Raw genomic sequence first — 21805 nt, forward strand, 5'->3', positions numbered from 1 at the left:
GAAACCGAAATGTCCACTGATATGGGACTTGGCTTGATTATAATACACCTTTGCGATGAAATACCACATAGTATAATAAAGCATGACAAGGGCTAACTTAGATTGCCAAGTGAAGAAAACAGATGCAGAAAGTATTCATAACGTTCTCCCATTTGTGTAAAAGAGATAAAATGTGCATGAGCATGCATTTTCTTGTGCTGTGTACGCATAAAGTTTCATTTCTCTAAGGACATATAAACAAACTGAGGTGAACTGAATGGCTAGAAAAAGGCGTAGGAGACATTTTATTGTATATCCTCTTACGTTTTGATTTTTAAACCATGTGATTATAACTATTCAAAATATTAACCAAAAGAAAACAAACTATTTTCTGAAATTCCACCATTTTATTTATTTATTTATTTTATTTATTTTTGTTAAAAGATTTTATTTATTTGAGAGAATGAGAGGGAGAGCACAAGCGGGATGAGGGGCAGAGGGAGAAGCAGACTCCCTGCTGAGCAAGGAGCCGGTGTGGGGCCCCATCCCAGGACCCCGGAATCATGACCTGAGCCTAAGGCAGGTGCTTATCCGACTGAGCCACCCAGGCGCCCCTCACGTTTTGATTTTTCAACCATGTGATTGTAACTATTCAAAAGATTAACTGAAAGAAAACAAACTATTATAATTTCTGAAATTCCACCAGCCATTTTAAACCAAAGGTCAGAGCAGTACAGTGGTCCTCTCCGTTTAAGCATCTCACGCAGGGGAATCCTCTCCTGGTCACCCACCGTACATACCTGATATCCCACTTACCCCACCTGACGATCCCAGCGAGGTGTTTTTGTCACCTTCCTACGGAAGAGAAGCTAGGTCACAGAACCACACCCTGACCTGGACTTTCTGTGTATAAGCTGAAAACCCATTTTTCCCACACCCGACCCTGCCCTCCTAGCCGGAAGCCCGTCTGGGGCGGCCCCTCCCCCTTCCCTCTCGTGACAGGGCCTCCATCGGCAGTTGGCCATCCCGGCTGCCTCCGGATCACTGAGCAGCATACTGATAAAAGCAGGAAATTACGAATTCCAGTACGACACGACACCAACGGATTTGGATTCAAACTTTTAATAATAAATTGTGCCAGTAGAAGCTTTTCAAAGGCAATGATATATCAATAAATAATAGTTAAATTGAGTTCCTGAGAAAGAACCTACCACATGAAAGTATGTCAGAGCGCAGTAAATAACGGGGCGTTACTATAAAATAGCGAAAATACTGACAGTCACAATACAAGCACAGCAGACTTCAGGATTTGCCATTCATACAAATGTAAACCAGTACACAGGAATTGTTTTTTTTTCTCCTTAGTTTAGACATTGATAAACTTATAAGTGTTATTGCCTAGATATATACTAAATAATGGATACATTATGCTAAAAAATTCAAGGAAAAATATGTGGAATAATATAATGAAAAATATGACGCATCAGATTTTTAAAAAGCAATAAAGAATTGAACTTTTCACTCAGATATAAATCACTTTAAATAGGAATCATACTAATTTGAAATAAGGAATATTTTGTGTATTTATCTATGTAGTTATATATACATCTACACTTCTAAGAAAATACGTATGGCTTAATTATTTTTTTATTCCAATGTCACTTTGAATAATCCTCACTGTTTTACAAAGATTAGAAAAATGTATTTTTAAAACCAAGTTAAGATTGATACTTCAAAGCACACCAAAAAAAAAAAATGTGAAAGAATTAGATTTCATCCTGGTAGTAACACCTCCATCGTGTACATCACCAGGAGGACGGACGTCGCACAAACCTTTCCGTGCGGGCAGGGTGTCGGCCCCAGGGTCGCAGCTCCTGGATTCCACAGATCAGCTACGCCAATGAGAGCGTACTGACCAGCGAAACGGACAGAGCTCCGTGATTAACTTAACACTTTTTGGCATAGCTAAATTAATCCCTTTTGATGTATACGACTTTAGTATATGACAAATGTTTAAGTTTACCCCCCAAAGAATCCAATCATACCCAAGACACACACACAAAAATCACTTCTCAGTTACACATCTGCACTTCTTTGACAAAACAGTAAGGGATACAATCATAGCGAAGAAGTCACCCACACGATACGTTATCAGGAAACTGTCTAGAACATTTCATTTAAAGATACTCAGTAAAAACATATTCACAGAACCTGCTGTGAATGGCAAGATATGGTAATTTTATAATAGAAAAACCCTGCTCATGCAGTACTCTCTACACACCAGACATCTGAAATCACACCCACATAGTCACCTTGCTCACACTTTCTAGTATACTATAATATGCAAAAAGCAAAAAAAAAAAAAAAAAAAAAAAAAAAAAAAAGCAGCTTTTAACATTGTATCACAATTTTGAAATGTGGGAAAAAATATAAAACAAAAACCATTGTGTGAATAAATGGTATTAGTAATATCAGAACAGTGTTTTGTTTTGTTTTACACATTATTGCACAGAGATTTCTTATCACATGTTCTTCAGTTTTTTTGTCTTTTCCTAAATGTGAAGAAGTGCTATGGATAAAATACAAATGTAGAAAATAACAGCAGCATGATTTGTCAAAGTTAATCCCTACAATTTAGTAAGAAAAATGGCTATAGACAAAATAAGTGCTCTTTCTAAACTGTACTAAATTTTTAAAAATATTGTTTTAATGCAGTGAAGGTCCTCAAAAGCCAATTCCAATCAAAGCAATGTTGATACCTGCCCCCACCCCCATCAACCAGAATCTGCTAGACTTGTGTCCTTTTTTATAAAAAGCTTTTTTGTTTGTTTTGGGGGTTTTTGGTGAAGACCAGAACTTCGAATGAAGTAACCAATGGACTAACTTGAACAAAGCTGACCTCGACTCTCCATCGGGCCTGTTAGGAAACTGGCTACGGGCACCCTGGACCGCTGAAGAAGCAGAGTGTCAGGGACGTGTACTGTCTACACGTACACTGGCTGGCAACCTTCAGTCTGATCCACCATATCAGAATTTTCCAAATCAGAATCCTCAGCCTGTGAAGCATCTGCTCCTGAAGGCTTTGGACACCTAAAGGGATAGCCATTGTCATCAAAGAACCTTCGGAAAGTGAATTCATAAAATGCGTGCTCAGGGTGTTTGTTATTTGGAGAGGTGAGTGTGTCCCAGGCCTTTGTGCTATCTTCACTAGCATCGTTCCAAGGGCTTTCTTCATCTACGGGGTCAAAATTTGAGGTGTCCATGGGGTGGCTGATCTTGGGGACGTAGGGGGCCGGCTGCTTCCGGATGTCACTTGAGAAGTCAATGGCCCCGAAGAATGGATGGGCCTTCAGGTCATCAGCCCCATTCCTCCCCAGCCGGTGGTCGTCTGCGCAGCACAGTTTGGTGATGAGGTCCCGGGCCTCAGGGCTCAGCTTGACCTGGGCTGGAATGTGGAGCGTGTTCTCCCAGTTTATCACCTGAAGACACAACAGAACCAAAGTTTTCCTTTCTTTTCACATTTTAAGGCCCATTTAGGGCAGTTCTGAGACAGTATGTGATGATGCAGCTTTTAAATAATTTTTCCTCCACGATGGGAGAACAGTTAGAGTGAGATCTAGGAGCAGCAGTTGCAAAGCTCCGCAGCTGTCAAAGGCTGGCACAGTTTAGTAGGCGGCTCACAGCCTGAGGCAGGGGCTGAAGAAGCCGGACAGACCAAAAGAGACTGACTTTCTTCTATCAGAAAGACACATTAGCAAAAGTATTTTCTGATTTCCATAAAAATGAAGAGGCCAATCATCTGTGAGTCATTTCTTTAGCTTATGCAACAGATTTCTATTGAACCATCAAGGTTCTCATTCAGTACTTATTATGGCCAAGAGATGGTCCACTGGGGTTTTGTTTAAAAAAAAAAAAGACAACTTCACAGAGGAGAATAAAGGTGATGGAAACTATGGCCTAGGCCTCATGTTCCTGACAGTCAACTGCACAGACCAGCCACTGGGATGTTCAGTAAATACATTTGTCATGAAATGCATCTACTTTGAAGAGAAAACCTAAGGGACTTCTCCATTATTTATACTTAGAATCAGGATAAAGCCACGCCAAACTATCAGGCTATAGGCTGCGGTGATAGGGCATTGGGAAAGCATGGAGGTAGGTGGGTGTATGGGTGGGAGTGCTGGTTTGAACTTGAGTAGTTGTTTTAGTAAAACTAAAACTGTAAAAGTCATAGAAGAAAACATAGGGGAAAATCTTCATGACATTGGATTTGGCAATGATTTCTTGGATATCATACCAAAAGCACAGGCAACAAAACAAAAAATGTATAAAATGGACTTCATCAAAATTTAAAACTTTTGTGCACCAAAGGGCACTATTAACAGAATGAAAAGGTAATCCCAGAATGGGAGAATATATTTGCAAAGTATATATCTGATCAGGGAGTAATGTCCAGAATATATAAAGATCTCCTACAATTCAACAACAACAAAAACAACCTGATTTTAAAAGGGCTAAAGACTTGAATAGACATTCTCCAAAGATGTACAAATGTCCAATAAGCACACGAAGAGAGGCTCAATCACTATCATGAGGAAATACAAATCAAAACCACAAGGAGATACCACCTCACACCCACTAGGATGACTATTATAAAAAAACAACAACAACAAGTGAAGTGAGTGTTGATGAGGATGTGAAGAAACTGGACCCCTTATGCATGGATGACTGGAATGTAAAATCATGCAGTCACTGGGGCCAACAGTTTGGTGGTTCCTCAAAAAGTTAAACATAGAATGACCATATGATCTGGCCATCCCACTTCTGGGTATATAACCCCAAAAATGAAAGCAGGAACTCAAACAGATACTTGTATATGTACTCATGTTCACAGCAGCATTATTCGCAATTGCCAAAAGGTAGAAAAAGCCCAAGTGACCATCACCAGATGATGGATAGATAAATGTGCTATACACTGGAATATTCTTCAGCCTTAAAAAGGAAGGAAATTCTGACACGTGCTACAGCATGGATAGACACTGAAGACATTATGCTAAGTCAAATAATCCAGTCATGAAAGGACAAATATGGTATTACACTTTGAGGCACCTAGACTAGGCAACTTCACAGAGACAGAAAGCAGAAGAGAGGTTACAGAGTCTGACAGAGGGAGAAATGAGGAGTTATTGTTTAATGGGTACAGGTTTTGTTTGGCATGATAAAAATATCTGAAAATAGGTAATGGTTACAGTTGTACAACACTGAATGCACTCAATGCCACTGAACTGTAAAATTAAAAATGGTTAAAATGGCTAAGTTTTATCACAATAAAAACATTGGGTTATTATCATGCAGACAAATTAGTGAATGGTTCAACAATTCAATTAGGATACAGATAATGTCAAATTCCATTTTTATTGTTACCAGAGTAAAAACTAAGCCTTCATTTGGAGTTTTTCTAAATAAGGGATTATTAATTTAAGGTCTAACATGGACTCTGGGATATACGGGTACTTCGTAGAATTGTTAGTAAACACGTATGTTGATGGTTAAGTGCACTGTTCAAAGAAGTTCCAAAGATTTCATCAGATTCTCTATTCAATCCTTCTTAAATAATCAAATCATTTATTTCAGAAAATAATGGTTATCATTCTATCATTCTAAAACTAATTATTTAGTATTAAATGATTGAGAGGGTAATTATTTATTTCCAATTGATGTCAGAAATATGTACAACTAGCCCGACCACAGAGCTGATAATCTGCAAAGAGTAACGTATATACTGTATAATGTAGTATGACATCCAAAGAAATAACTGATTTCTTTAGATCTACTTCATAAAGTCTTCAGTGTTTTTGCAAGGCAGGCATGGCTGGCAGCAGACAATGTATGTACAGCACACCTTTACTGCTTCTCACTGTTCATGGTTCAAGATGGCAGATGACCAATGGTTCAAGTAAAACTTGAGATATATATATATATATCAAAACACAGGTCTAACTTTGTGACTTTATTAAAATAAAACTTTTTATATAGATAACAATAATACTTTAAAAATATACAAGTGACACTCCTACACTACTCAGGATGAAAGGTCAAATGTTGACCAGAGATTCATGGGTTCATCAGACAGCCACATGTGTCTGCAGCAAGCAGATGCATGGGCTAGTCAGTTCCTACCTTCAGTTGGGTTTCTGTGGGAGTAGGGGCCAAAAAGGGTGGCTGCCCCACCAGCATCTCGAAGAGAATCACGCCAACACTCCACCAGTCACAGAGCTGAGTGTATCCTGAAAGACAAAGTCTCACTCAATTCCAACACAGGCATGTATTCTTCTCAGAAAAGTATTTTATGAAATCCTCAAATGCTAACTGACTGTTAAGGGGGAAAGCATGTTCAAGCAGCATACCGTTAGGTAAAAGAGAACCAACCTACATAAAATGTGCCTCCTTGCACATGTGACTCAGAATAGAAGGCTGGATGGGACACCTGCCAGGGTGGTGTCGGTCTTCATGTATTCTCTTATTTTCTACCATTACTCTGTGATAAACACGGGATGCTTTTATAATGAGACTTTCTAATTTTAAAAGCCTATTGTTACTGTTAGTAACATTACTGACCAGGACTTTAAGTTCTTAAAGAACACACAAGAACTTTGATTAAAACAGGACTAACTGAAAAACAGAAAGTGCTACTCCTACCAGTTGTGAGGGCTTCCTGGGGAGGCTTGCTAAGTCAGTTCTGGAAGTTGAGGAATATGGAGAAGAAAAAGGAAAGGGGGCCCTTGGGCAAAGAAAACAACTGACTCCTAAGACAGTGCGATGCACCCACAGAGCCAGGCCTTCCTCACAGAGCTCCTAAGACACGGTAGCTGAGACAGGGCAACCCGCGGCTTGGTCAGGCAGGGCCAGCCTCACTGAGGCAGGAGAACAGGTCCATTTTTCTTTTACTTTTTCCCACTTTTCCTTTGCTCTGCATCCCAGTCCCAGCCATGCTCCAGTCTTGACGTCACCTGATCCTTGCTAAGCCTGAACTGGGCCATAAGACCTGCCAGCAGTATTTGCTAACTCTGTTCTCCCACCACCCCATCTCCTCCTGCCCTGGCCTGGCCCCGGAGGTGGCAGGGTAACTCCAACCCCTAGTCCCTGGACTGTGGCACAGGTCAGGGTGCTGGAGACACGTCCCGCTTCCCACTGTGAGGAGAAAAGGACACCTTTCCAGGGCAGCCAGGCTGATATTCACAACCACCTCTCAAGGTAACTGTTGTTATGCCTGCGGCTCTGAGTGGTTAAGTGATTTGCCTTGGATTTCCACAGCTAACAAAGAAAACTGACTTGAATAGACTTCAAAGACTTGAAACAACACATGTGAAAAGACAGACCACCAAACTCTGGATTTACTGCACTGTCACTATAAGCACCACTACTGATCACTGAAAGGTTCCTCTCGTACTAAATCGAATGTCGTATTTGACAGAACATCCACACAGGAGACCAATTTTACTGAACACTTGTAATTTTATGCATACCACTGTCCCCAGGTCTCACCTTGTGGGGCTTCTGGACTAACAGGGGAGAAATGGAGGGAAACAATAGTTGTGTTCTGTCATACTTCCTAGCCAGCCGGATACACTACAAGGAGCTAGGAGCCTGGACATGTACAGCTCAGGCAGACTGAGTAGAGTCCCTGTGCCCTCAGAGTTGTTTCTATCAAGACCAGTTGTGGAGAGATTCTCTTGGGTTCTAGATAGAAAGCCCACACCCCACACCCTATCTATTCCAGTCAAAGGAGGAGCTAGTGAGACAGGTCTAATAGTGTGTGTCCTCTTTCACCCCAGGAGCAAAGGCAACTGCAAAACAGACGTGAGATCCGCTGGAGGCTTGTATGTCAGGGAAATAATTTCCTCTCGGGCTTCCAAGAGTACAAAAATACAATGAAAACATTCAGAGTCTTAGAAAGCTGGGCTGGAGAGACTCTGAGAGGTCACGCGGGTCCACACGTTTGAAGTCAAGATGGCCGCCAGTTGAGCAGCCAGCTGTGGACGGAAGCACGCACCTTTTCGGAGGAGCACTTCTGGCGCGATGTAATTTGGGGTCCCAACTAGGGAGTGCGCCAGACACCTCTGGTGCTGCTTCCTGGCTCTCTGCTCCAGGGTCTTCAGCCTGTCTCCACATCGACAATTAGACACGTCGTCCCAGAGGTCGCTGGGCTCCATGCTGTCCTGTCTGATGTGGCTCCCTTTCACCCAGGAATCAGGGGCAGTAAAAGAAGAAAATAAAAAACAAAGTGAATTTCCACTATTCAACGATGCAAGAAATCCACAACTTCAAAGGGGAAAGTAATTCAGTTCAGCTCCTGACATGTTATGAGAAAGAATCCTCCCCAGCTGCTCTGTAGGGTTGGCCCATGATTCCAGGGTCTGAGACTCAAGTCCTGAGGTAACACAAACAGTACGAATGATGGATGAAGTGATGACAGGAGCTGGGTGCTGTGGGGCTGACAGTGTGATGCTCAGGGAGAAAAGCTCAGGTAAGTATGAGGATATCAGGCATAGCACTCAGGCCAAAGTCTCCTACCTGTTTGACAAGACATGTTTCAAGATGAGCACGGAAAAGCATGAGAAGATTTAAAAAATATAAACAAAAGCGACATTAATGCCAAAAATGGGAATGGATTAAATGATTTAGGATTAGTTTTGAGTTAAAAAAATGGAAGCATGAGGCTCAGTCGATAGAGCATGCAACTCTTGATCTCGGGGTTTTGAGTTCGAGCCCCATGGTGGGTGTAAAGATTACTTAAAAATCTTTAAAGAAAAATAGAAGGCTAAGCCATGGTATTAAAATAACTATTTCAAGAAACTGAGTCTTAAGTAAGCTAATGGCTGGCAGAACTACAGAAGATGGAGTTAACCTACACCTGTACTTACAGATACCTATAGATAGATTCACATTAGCTAGAAGACAGAACTCTTTGGAGGTTGTGAGACTTATTTTTTAAGGTTCATTTTATAAGGGCAGAGTGATGGTTCCCAGCCAAGGTCCCATGACACCCCATAGCCTATTGTCCTAAAAATACTATAGTTAAAACTTGAATCCGTTAATTTAAAAAAACTTTTTTTTTTTCACATATCATACTACTGTTTCAGGGAGAAAAGGATGTCATGCCGAAGTATAAAATACTGGCAAACAGATAACTTAAAAATGATCAGGAGCCACCCAGATGGGAGAGAGTTGCCTTACATGGTTTAGTTCTGTCTAGAGTAGACGGTGGGTGTGGCACTCTAAGACAATACCTTTCTGGTAGTATTTGGAATTGTGAGTCCACCTGAACCCAGTGCAGAGGCCAAAATCTGTCAGTTTGATGTGACCATCAAGATCTATCAAAATGTTGTCTGGCTTGATGTCTCGGTGGATGAAACCCATCTTGTGGACACTCTCAATGGCCAGAGTCAACTCTGCGATGTAGAACCGGGCCAGGTGCTCGGGGAAGACCTCCATCCGGATCAGCAGGCTCATCATGTCCCCCCCTGGGATGTAGTCCATCACAAAGTACAGGCTGTCCTTGTCTTGAAAGGAGTAGTAGAGTTTGACCACCCACTCATTGTCCGCCTCGGCCAGGATGTCCCTCTCAGCCTTGACATGGGCCACCTGATTTCGGTTCAGGACATCCTTCTTCCTCAGGGTCTTCATGGCATATAGGGCATGAGTGTCCACCTTACAAGCGAGGCACACTTCTCCAAAGGCACCGATCCCCAGGGTTTTGATTTTCACAAACATAGACTTGTCCATTTTGGCCCTCTTCAGCCTATTGTAATTAGACTCCTTCTGGTAGAGGATCTTCCTCATCTGCTCCTGCTCAGCCTCACAGAGTCCAGCCTGTGGAGAAGGAAAACACGGAACTCACGTTAGAGGAGCCCGTGGTAGGAAACGGGTGGGGTCGGAGACACAAGGGTCCTAACTTAATTTGTAGAAATAAGAACACTGAATGGGTCCACTATACTATAAGCAAGACAGCAACTGGTTTTGTTCTTTATATGTAAACACAAATCTGGAATCTAAAGGGAAGACAAAACAGGTAACTTCAGGCTCTAAAGGAAACCTCTATAAATAAAAATCTGTTAAAAAAAAGAAAAGGGGACCACAAAGTTCCTGGAACTCTAAGAACAATCTAATAATGTAATATCTCAGGGAAAATGGGAACAAGAAAAGCCAATGAAAATGGAAGAGCAGAAAGTAAGAACACAGATTTGATTTTTAGAATTTGAAATGATTGGCTTTGAAATTCACTGTAACATTTTAATTTAAATCATTTCATTAATTAACTTCTCTAGCAGATTAGTGTTAACTAAGGTACATTTAAAATATTATTTGCTGGGGCACCTGGGTGGCTCAGTTGGTTAAGCATCTGAGTTTGGCTCAGGTCATGATCTCAAGGTCCTGGGATGGAGCCCCACATCAGGCTCCCTGCTCAGCAGGGAATCTGCCTGTCCCTCTCCCTCTAGCCTCTGCCCCTACCCTGCTTGCGCTCTGTCTCTCTGTCAAATAAATAAATCTTTAAAAAATAAATATTATTTGCTAATTATAGAGTTAAAGGATAAATAGATCATTACCGAATATATTTTTCTTTATAAATCCCACAATTTCAATTTATAAAACCTCAAACTTTGTTTCTACTCTTCCAAAATGTTCAAACACCAGTTAGTAAAACCCGACAAATTTTGTTAACAAATAACGACACACCATAAAAATCACTCTGGTAATCTGCCTGTTGGCTGCATCTTGCTCAGTGCTCACTGCTCCCCTGCACAGACAGGGTGAACGGGAAAGGGAGCCTGAAACACCTGTCATTTCTCCAAGATGTTTGCCCTACAACTGCACCATCACCCTGTGAGACAAATCGTTTGTAATAAAAGTGAATAAAGCAGAAACAAAGAAGGAACTCTGCTGTAATTCCCACTACCAATTTAGGAAAGAGCTAGGGCCAAATGATAAGAATATAATGAGAAATTACTTTTGCCATTTCCTGTTCCAGCTGCAACCTCCGGTTGACCTTCTGCTGGTAGGTTTTTATGACATTTTCCACGTGCTGCTCCATGAAGAACTTGAATGCATACGGCGAGTAGCTCTTGATGCGAGATTCCCTCTTCTCTTCATCTCTGCTGTTTTTCCGAACAGGAACAGGAGAGGTCTGAATCTGCTTTTTATCCTTCCCCACTTTCTCCCCTTTGGTGTTTTTGTGGCTCTTGTCATTCCTCTCGGCAGGCTCGGCAGCCTGGCCGCCTCGGAGGCTCTGCTCCATGCCCACACACAGGCTGTCCATGTCGTACTGCTCTGACTTACTCCGGAGCAACAGATGCTTGGGGTATGGGGGGGGTGGGCACCTCAGGTCTGGGCTGCCATATTCAATGTCCAGCGGGTACGCGTTGGCGCCACCCAGGGGCAGAGGGTGCTCGTCCTTGGAGTCCAGACCGTCCACCCCAGGGGTGGGCGCTGGCACCCAGGCTGGGTGGGAGGGCCCCACAGCTGTCTGGGGCTCAGGCCGCATCACCCTCACGCTCTTCACTGGGTGCAGGATGTGGGCGGCCGTCACAGCTGTGATGGTGTTAGGGGAGGGCATGGAAGGCTCCGTCTTGCTGGGCACTCCTGCCCGGATGGGCACGGCCACTGGCTGCTGGTGGTTGTTGAAGGAGTTGGTTCTGCTGGGGATGGGGCCTTCAGGCAGGAATGCCACGTGCTGGCGGGGGGGCGCCTCCAGGCCCGGCTTCTGAAGAGAGTCACGGCGGGACAGGGTAGAGGACTGCCACTGCTGGACAGGAGGGCTGCTCAGGTCATACAGGTCCACATTGAGGCTGTTTCTGGAGGGTGTGATCAGACTCTGGGGGGGGCTGTCGCTCGTGAACACCTGGCCCCGGGAGCCCATCATGTGCATCTGGTGGGCCTGTTTGTGGTGCGGGTGGGGCGCATACAGCCCTGTGGCCGCTCCCGCGGGCGGAAATGCATGGCTGGCCCCTGGCTGCACTGCTGGGCCCTTGGCGGCAAGGTTTGCATATGCTCCTGCCTCCTTGTTTTGGAAGGAGGGGCTGCGCTGGATGCCATAGCCCAGCGGCTCCCCGGACACCAGTAGGTGTGGCCTGTAGTGGGCACCCTGCAGTGGGAGGACCTGGCCCCCGGGGCCAGCCACTGGGAAGTTCATCCCTGCGGCCTCCATGTTTGCAGCATAGCCTTTGGGCTGGTGCTGATGACCGCCAGGCACGCTGTGAGTGCTTCCGGCGAAAAGAAAGTCCATGTACTGACGAGGCACCTCCTCCAGTGTGCTGCTGCCCTCATAGGCTGCCCCACTCATCTGATGGTAGGGTGGGAAAGGGTCGCCTGTTCCTTCAAAGCTTGGCCTCCGTGGCACAGGGGCTGGTGCGATGCCCTTTCCTGCAGAGGAAAGAACGGGGACACGGCATTAGAGGGGAACCTGCTCAGTTGGCTCTGGCTCTTTCAGGCTGGCCCCTCTCACTGGCAGTCTTCTTGGGGCTGATACTGCTGCACCAGCTCTTCGATGACCCAAGGCCCTCTGGAAGGCCCTCTGACACAGGCTGAACTCTGCTATGGGCAGATCCGGGTGACCTTCTGGGTCAAAGGCTTTGTGCCGCGCCTCAGAGGCCCCTCACAGGGACACCCGGCAGAGCCAAGAGCCTCTACAGACATCATCTAGTGCAGAAGCACAGCCAGTGACTGTTTTCCTGGGCTAAGAAGATGCATCTGCGAATACTCGTCAGAGGCAAATGTAGAAGGAAATCATTACAGACATGGGCCTGCACTTCCCTTTGAAGCTGTGCTCCGAGACAGACCCTGGAACTCAAAGAATCTCGACATGGATAGCTAGTAGGCAATCGTTTATGGACCTTCTATCAACAAGAAAACAAGAGTTTGTGTCCTCTTAACAACAAAGATACAACTTCTCACTCAATAGATGAAGTGGGTTTTATCAAAGATCTTCCACAAAATAAGGAAAGCTCTTTTTGCTAAATATTCTAAATCCCTTGTCATGCCCAGGGACCTCAGGTACCAAAAACTGTCCCATCTGCTCCATCCTCAAAGAGAAACATTCACTGATAGGCAGTGAATGTGCTGCTGGTGCCTCTGGCCCTTCCCAGGGAACGCTGAGGGGGCTGGCCTAGCGCCACTGCCCATGGCCTACAGCCTGGAGAGGTGCCTGCCAGCCTGCTCTGAGGCAACAGTGTGAGAAAAGGTGTGTTTTAAAATCAATGAAATAAACCTCCCTTTTCAAAGACTCCCTCGCAGGCCCAAGAGAAAGTAAAAAGGACATTTTAGATCTCACTCTGCTGGGTGGCCTAACTTTAATATCTAGTGAGTTTTTCAATCTTCATAGGACAAAACATGTATACAACCGCCCGCCCCCAGAAAATACCACAGGTTATTTCAGGACCCAGATAAGTCCCCTATCTGCCACCTGCTGCCTCCCCCAACAGGGCCCGAATGAGAGCAGGGCAGGCCCAGCTCACCGGTGAGTGCAGTGAGGCAAAGGGCCAAGAGATAATGTGCTGACCGGGGCCACACCGGACCTCCCTTCCTGCAAATGGAGTTGTGTTTTTCGATCACCCACAGTGCTGCAGTTCTGAGCTCACCTGGTGAGGTCTGCTTAATGACTCGCACAATCTGCTCGTTCCTCGGGTCCAGGTAGCCCATCTTGCTGATGTACTCCAGAGCGGCTTCGATACTCCGGCTGCCGGTCTGCTTCAGAGCCCTGCCTGCCATCTCCTGGGAGGAAAGCACATGGATGCTTCAGTGGGCGATATCAATGCCTGTCATCTTAACACAAAGCCACGTGGGGACTTGCGCTCCTGCCCTGCTCAGGACTGTTGCGACGTCCGCCCCTCTGTGCCTGCTGGGGTCCTGCAACATGCTGCAGACAAGTCTCAGAATGAGCACAGCCGGCCCCATGTCCTCAGGTGCCTCATGACAAAAGCCTCACACACACACTAAACCGTAGGCTATTTAGGGTATGTCACAAACACACTGGAATTTTGATGGCAGACCTGCAAGAATCTTAAGTTCTGCTTTTCCTTGGAAAACTTCTGTGATTGGACTGATAAATTCTGCTTTGTGGGTAAACCTAAAGCTAGAACTGTTTAACGTGAAAAATGGTTGAAGTCAGAGACCCTGGCTTTAACCCCAGCTGACCCCCAAGCTAACTGGGAGAAGGAAAAGGAGTGTCCCAACCCTCCCCCCACCCCCTGCGCCCCCTGCTGGAGGAGGGGAGGGTTGCCATAGTCATTTATAAAGAGCTTGCTGAATGCCCCCTGCTGGCTACGGTAGTTGAGAACTTGCACTTGGGCTCCTGGTCTAGTGGGAGAAAGAGAAGCCAGGCCCCAAAGGAGCCCCTGGAGCAGTGCCCAGCACAGGACAAGCCTCTAAAACGGCTTGTGGCATGAACCAGAGACAGAAGCTGTGGACCACCATGGGAGCCACAGCGGACAAGGGTCAGGGATGAGGGACAAGGGTCAGAGGAGATGGATTCCTTCTGCTGGTGGGGTGGGGGGGGGGAGAACACCAGGCACTGTCAGTGGAAGAGATGGAAGCACAGCTGGCTACCCAAGGACAGACAGAATTTGGGTAGATGGAGAACCCAGGAGAGAAAAGGTATTTTTGGCAGAGGGAACAGTCGGAGCAGAGGCCGGGGGTGGGGGGCAGAGAACGGGCTGAGTGGCAGGCAGTAAGCAAGGGCACAAGAGATAGCAGAGAGGGAGCCACAGGCTGGGGCAGCCTGTGCCGTTATGGAGGCTTTCCAACAGGGGATGTGGGGCAATGAGAAGATCAGTCTGGGGCAGAGAGACGATTGGCAGAGCTGGAGGCATTCTCACGTCGGGGAGATCAAACAGGCCAGGCCAGAGCGGACAGGAGACAGGACAGGACAAGGTGCCTGCTGGTTGGCTCAGCAGAGCTGTGGGCAAACTGGAAGGATGGCAGAGGCCAGCCTCCTGGAGACAAGGGCGGAAGAGCCAGAGGCAGCAAACGGGGAATTTGTGGAAGGGAACACTGAGCACTGTGAAGGTGGAGGGGCAGGCAAGCGGGGAGGAGGGCACAAAATGCAGAAGGGGTGGTGACAGGAGACAAGAGGGGGTCCGAGGGCATAAAGGGTAGGGAAGCATGGCAGAAGAGATCCTGTGGCTCAGATAGGAGAGGAGAACCAGGGTGAGGGTGCAGGAAGACTCCAGGACAATGAGAAGGAAGCTCAGGGCTGTTCTGGGCAGACAGACAGTGGCTGTGCTAGCCAAGGACCACTCTGGAGAATTCAGTACGCGTCCCAGACACTGAGAAGGAACCGATCTCCCTGGCTTCCCAACCAAGGGCTTTTCCAGGCTAACTCAGAACTGACCACTGTGCTCCCGCCGGCCCTCCATGGTTCCACATCACCTGTGGCTGTATCCACCCACTTAACGCAGCAACTGAAACAACTTCAGTGCTTCATATCCCTCTGATTATGTAATACTAAAATCTGGTTTTCCATTCCTGGCCATATCCCCGCTCCATGGCAGGACAAAGCACACTGGCTGTAACCTGTGCCTATATTCTTGGTGATGCCAAGAGAGATGGCAAGACAGTGGGGGGGGGGGAGGGCAGGGGGCAGGGGGCAGGGGACGATGGCCCGAGATGGGTGGGTGGTGACATGCTGGGTTCGTGGGAGGAGGCTGAGTGGGGGCAGGGTGGGGGGAGAGCATGAAGAGGCAGCTTACGGGGCAGACAGAAACCGTAGGAAGAATAGAGCTGTGTTTGGAAGGCAGAGCCTGGACTGACAGAAAGGGCAAGTGTGTAAAACCCGGTGGGGCTGTTGTGAGAGAGGTGCAGAAGCGAACATGGCGATGTCTCACCTGCAGACGGGAGGTAATGCTTCCACCTCCCTACTTCACAGCTATGTTATGCGATGAGGTCATGTCTGCAGAGAACTCTCAACAGCTCGGAAAAAAACATGGTATAAGGCCGCATCTTATCAGGATCACCCTGGAGCTTTTGGCACCCATTTAAAATATGTGCCAGGGGGAGCTGACCCTAACCACAGCAGTCAGCTCTGTCTGAAACGTGACCAGCAGCTCCTGTCTCCTTCAGGCTGAACTGCCAGACGTGCTCAGTCCTTCAGCACCTGCCGAACGGCAGGAAAGTGCTGACTCCTGGACCGACCAAGTTGAAACAAACACATTCTCAAACTCTCCCTGTTTACTGGGCACCCACGACTTCAAGATTTATACGTTTATTGTGCTTCGAACCCAGGAACTTAACCAAGAAAAATCAACAGGCGACCACATATAATGACTGTGTTCACAGCGATGCTTCAAATCATAAAACCTACCCAACGCTAATGAGGCAACTTGTTTATTAAAACCCGTCAAATAATCCAGGTCAGTCGAGTCTTGCCCTTGTCTGTTCCTCACCCTCATTTGGCAAATAAGTAGCTTCCATACGTTACCTCTCGGGTGAGGCTACTACACGTGCACGTAGAGCTAGGCTTTACAGCTGAGGAAATCCAGGATCACTTCCAAATCCACCGGGAATACGCACCCTGTCTCCCACCCAGCCTCACCATCTGTCGTGGACTGTGAACAGACCCAAGCAGACGTCAGTGAGCGCTAAGTCCTTCCAACAGCACAACCTGCTTTCCGCACAGTTGGTGCGTGCGACCTCTCTGAAGCTCTACGCAGCACCAAGCCAGCCGCTTGGCGAGTCACCACAGGAAGTGGCTCCGAACCTGTTTGGGGGGAAGGTGCAGAGAGAGGAAGGGGGGCAGCCGCTGCCTCCAGCATCCCCACAGGGTGTCCAGATGCTGGGCTTGGCTGCATGGTGGGAGAAGGCATAGGCCTCTCCCCCAAAGGTCAGATTCCCCTTCTGGCACAGGTCAGGGGTGATGGTGGGGCCAAGGGTGCCATTACACACAGTATTTCTAATGTACCTAAGGGTGCCCAAATTCTGCCCCAGACCTTAAGCACTTTTCCTGGACGGTATGTGCTTAGACACCAGCATATTTATGTGCCGTGTGTCTGCACCTCTAAGCATCCTGCATAGGCTAGTACACGCCAGCCCCCTTGCCCCTTTCTCCGGCAGCACACACCCATGTGCCATCTGCCTCTGGACTGTCTCCTCCTCTTACCCATCCCTGCACCACCCCTGCAGCCCCCCACACACGTGTGCTCCTCTGTACTTTGTACTCTTACTACTGATCTGTCCCAGGGCATCTGAAGTCTCCCCTACTAGGCCAGGAGCCCAACGAGCACAGGGGCAATGCCTTGCTAATTTTGATTTCCTTAGTACCTTCAGTAATAAATATCTTTGGAGTCAAACAAAAAGGCCTATAACATCCGTAATAGAGAAAAGGAAAACAAAGTAAAACCTGAGGGAGAGAAGGGGTGACCTAGTAAGGCCAAAGTTAAAGTGATGTGGCAGGTCTGGGACCCAGGCAGTGACGAGGCCCCCCCCACAAGGACCACCTCATTCACAAGAGCTGTGACAACAAAGGGATCATCTTCCAACCACTACTAGGACCTGACTGACAGTGTCACTTCTTCCCACATAGCCTTTTTTTTCAGTGAATACCTTCCATAGAAATGCTCCATGGGAAGCCTTGCCCTGCAAGGCAGATCTAGGAGGAATCTGGGCTCCGAGAGCCCTGTGCCTGGTGGGCCACCTGTCCCTCCCATCCTCCTTTGTTGCAGGACAGGGCTTCCACAGAGTTCAAGGGAAACAATGAGGGGGACGAACCAGGCCCTGGGCCGGCCGAGGTGCCTCCACCCAGGAGCAGCTGCCAAGGTGGCTGGAGTGAACAGGGGCCCCCAGTGCCCAGCCCAGTCAGGGCATCCAGGCCTCGGCATACACCCCTGGACCCCAACTGTATCAGTCTGTCTGATGGCCCCTTCCACCCCACTCCCTGTCTATCTCTTTCATCTCAAATCCCCATTTCACAAAACTGCTCACCAATTTCCAATTGATCGGCCTGTTATCAAATTCATAATGAAAATCACTGGGAGAAAAACAACACACTTCAAGATGCAACTAACAACAGCTAAAAGTACCTATTACAGCGATTTACACTTGACAGAAGGGTGACTTTCTTTTTTCTTTTTTTTTTTTCTTAAAGATTTTATTTATTTATTTGACAGAGAGAGACAGCCAGCGAGAGAGGGAACACAAGCAGGGGGAGTGGGAGAGGAAGAAGCAGGCTCCCAGCGGAGGAGCCTGATGTGGGGCTCGATCCCAGAACGCCGGGATCACGCCCTGAGCCGAAGGCAGACGCTTAATGACTGAGCCACCCAGGCGCCCCAGAAGGGTGATTTTCTACCCGAAACTTGAACCTGGGAGGCTCAGAGACATGGACATGGCAAAAGAATGGTCACTCACAGTGTGGAAGCAAAAATGAGCAGCAGCTGATATGGTCAAAAGCTAATCATGAATCCAATCTTTACTGTAAAATTTCCATGGAAACTACTTGGTTTTGATGAAAATAAAAGTAAAAATGTTAACTACTATAAATTATCTAATTTCTAACAAAACCTAATGTGGGAACTGACAAATGATGACCTTAAACCAGTCCCAGAAAGTCACTGAAGCTTCATTTCCCATACTCTGCCCAACTTGTAGGAAGCTGTCCTGCCACCTGCTGCCCACGGGAGCCCAGACTCCTGTCTGCTGGACTCTCCACAGACCCCACATGGTACACTGCGTGGGTGCAGCTGGCTCCTGCCTATCAGGGAAGGCTGGAAGATGACAGAGCCCAACTGGAGGAGCCTTACCAAAGGCCCCAGAAACACTTCGAGGTTCACCCACAGCCTCCCTGTCAGGAACAAGGAGCCAAAGCTCACGGGCAACTGGCAGCACCTCTCCTGGACAAGCTGCCAGGGGGATGAGAGACTCAGATACAGGAAAGAAGCCACATCCCTGTGCTCACTAGTGACTGCCACGGGCTGCACACCGCATGCCGGGCACAAGCAGAGAGCAGCAAGGGTGCCCATGGCCACGTCAGGACATGGAGGACTGGGAAGGGGGCTGGTGCCCTCTGGCTGGGCGAAAAGCCCGTGCACAGGCAAAAAGACAAGTGCACAGTCAGGGAGATGGCAAGAGGTGGCACCGGGAGACAGAGGTGGATGAAGCTGAAGCCCAGCATCGGGGCCCTAGAGCCCAGCCGAGGAGCTTGGCCATTCACCGTCCTTTCTCAAGCACTCACCGTCCTTTCAAAGGCCTGATCTAGCATGCGCATGGCCGTTCCAAGCATCAAACCTGCTTCAGAAGACGCAGCAGGATGGCAGAGCGGTACAGAGCCTCGACACGCAGCATGGAGCCCAGCGGCTGGCTTCACACCTGCCCTCTGTCACGTAGCAGCCAATGATTTACCTACTTTGAGCATCTGTTTCATTCCCGGTGAAACAAGGCTAAGAGGGCCACTCCGCAGATTAAAAGAGACAATGACATGTTTCAAAACAGCACCATTTAAGGGTTTGCTCTTACAGAACACAGAGGTATTTTAAGTGTCTCTGGTGACAAATGTAAGATTATATTTGTAGATTTGATACAGATTCAATATTTAATATTTCTAATATTTTATACTTTATTTTTCTTACCATAATTATAGAGAGAAATGTCATGAGTTCTTTTCACCAAGTCTCAATCGACATCTCCAAGCTCTTCCAGTTCACCTAGGGCTGCCCCATAAATATTATTCCCTTCTGTGGGTGCTAAGATGGGAACAAGGTCGGGCAGCCGTGCCCTTAAGCAAGCATGTGGCCCCAGCTGAAGGGGAAGGACAGTCAGGTATCTATCTGTCCCAGTGTTCGACATTAGAAAGAGCTGGGTGAGTGAGACAGAATGACTGAATGGGACACTGACACTCTGAAAGGAGATCCACAAAGGAGGAAAGAGCTCCTGCTGGGGGTGGGGGGTGGGGGCAGGGAGGAGGCCAGGAGGTGCTTCAGGTTCTCTGGGCAGGCTGCCTCCCGCTGTGTGGGAAGATGGAGATAAAGCACAAACAAGGGCTGTACCCAAACACAGGCTGAAGGGAACGTAAAACACAAACACTGAACACAAAAGTCAAACTATTTCCTGGAGTTTTACTCTAGTACCTCATTTGCATACCTCGGCCTTCTTCAGGAGAGCCTCTTCTGTAGAAGTTCACAAAATCTTAAAGCTGTCCTACCGTGCGTCTCTTATATTGCTTTCCATTTACTAATGATTAACAGTCTAAACCGAGCAATACAGCGAGCTAAGGAGACTCTGATAACTTTATGCCATCTATCAACATGCACCAAGAAAATAGTATATACAACGCATTCTCCTAAAGCACTCCAGAAAGCTTCAGCTAGGATTGCTTAATATCTCATACAAAAGTTATGCTTATCCAGTAGGGACTCAGACACCACATCTACAAGGCAGCCTCCTCTTCCAGACAGCCCTCCGTGCTGGGGTTGAAGCCACTGTATGAGGTGTGCTAGATTTGGTACAAGTTGCCTCCAGGGTTAACTCACTTCCTTGATGACTGCCAATGACTCCACCTGTGCAAACCCAACCTGCCTCTTTCAGCCTTCCCATTCAGTAAACAACAATGCCATTCTCCCAACCTTGGAAGCATCTTGACTTTGCGATTTCCTTCATATCCCATATCCAATCTAGAAGCATTTTTTCTCAGCTTTACCTAGACTAGAGTGGTAGAAGATTCTGGATGCTCTGAAGGCAAGAGCATTCCACCTTAGGTATCTCTCCCAAGAGATTTCTCCTTCTACATTTTATCAATGAACTGTTGGGAACTTAAAACTGGTTCTAGCCAAAATAAATTCTGGAAAATGGGATTTCCCCGTAACTCATCTGATATGAAAGGGACTGTAGTGAGGCCGTTTAACAAAACGGCCAAGTGGGTGAGGTGTGGGGCCTGTAGCCAAACTGCCCTCCCACTGCCCGCAGAATCTTAGGCTGCTCCATACCCCAATTCCAGAGCTCCCACTGGGATAAGCCAAGCCTCCACTGCAGGTCCATTCCACCCAACATCTTCTCTGCCTAGTCCAGATCCTGCCCCTTAGTGGGCCTCCTACCCAGCAGCCTTGTCCAGCAACCAGCTCTCCAGCTGCTGCAGGGCCCCCAAAGCCCTGTCCTGTCAGCCTTGAGCCCACACATGCCAGGAAGTCCACCCAACAGCATGAGGCAGACCAGTAATCAATCAGTTGTGCTGCTCCTCGGCCCCAGCCTGCTGGAAAGGCTGGGGCCTGGCCAGGTATGTGCCCCACCTGCCTTGGCTCTCCTGACCTGGTCACCCTCAAATGGGTGCATTTTCTCTACCACTCACAGGTCCTACAGGGCAGAGCTGTAGCAAACCTAGTTATGTGCCTACGATTTCTGACTCATAACTCACAGGAAGACAAAAGCTGGGTTCACACACTCTATACAGCTCGATTATTTTATGGGCATCGATGCAGGACTGAGACTAATTGAAATTCAGTGAAGAGTTATTATGTATGAAGGAAGGAATTTCCTATGGAGGTCCTTCCCCCAACCCCTTACTGGTAATGAAGCATTTTTCAAATGTTAGCAAAGCCATATTCCAACATTTTAACATTCCAACTGCGAATTTTGGCTGAAAAACTAGAAATGTAGAACTCGGGCCTTGTTGGGTCTATGTGGGCCTGTGTCTCAGTCCTCCATACACACTATCAATTTAAGTTCAAAGTTAGAATGGAGGAAAAGAGTCTCTAGCCATCCTTTGCTGAAGACCCCATCTCTGGCCAAGACCCCCTGGCCACCCAAGCACTGCTGTCCTGGGACTCAAATACCCCTCTTCCCCCCCCCCCCC

At 47.2% G+C, this 21805-nt stretch overlaps 1 protein-coding gene across 1 annotated transcript in view; it reads right to left on the reverse strand.

The window, feature by feature from the left end:
* Positions 1–1085: 1085 nt before the first annotated feature.
* LATS2 (large tumor suppressor kinase 2) overlaps positions 1086–21805 on the reverse strand; it is a 72664-nt gene continuing 51944 nt past the window's right edge. The window contains exons 3-8 of the mRNA XM_040621321.1: positions 13614–13746; positions 10988–12399; positions 9270–9852; positions 8033–8215; positions 6160–6266; positions 1086–3458 (exon numbers count right to left, since the gene is read on the reverse strand). Coding sequence (XP_040477255.1) covers positions 2964–3458; positions 6160–6266; positions 8033–8215; positions 9270–9852; positions 10988–12399; positions 13614–13746 — 2913 coding nt within the window. The 3' untranslated portion in view covers positions 1086–2963. The remainder of the gene's footprint in view (positions 3459–6159; positions 6267–8032; positions 8216–9269; positions 9853–10987; positions 12400–13613; positions 13747–21805) is intronic.

Source organism: Ursus maritimus, unplaced genomic scaffold (genome assembly GCF_017311325.1).
Source record: "Ursus maritimus isolate PB19 unplaced genomic scaffold, ASM1731132v1 scaffold_10, whole genome shotgun sequence".
NCBI lineage: Eukaryota > Metazoa > Chordata > Mammalia > Carnivora > Ursidae > Ursus > Ursus maritimus.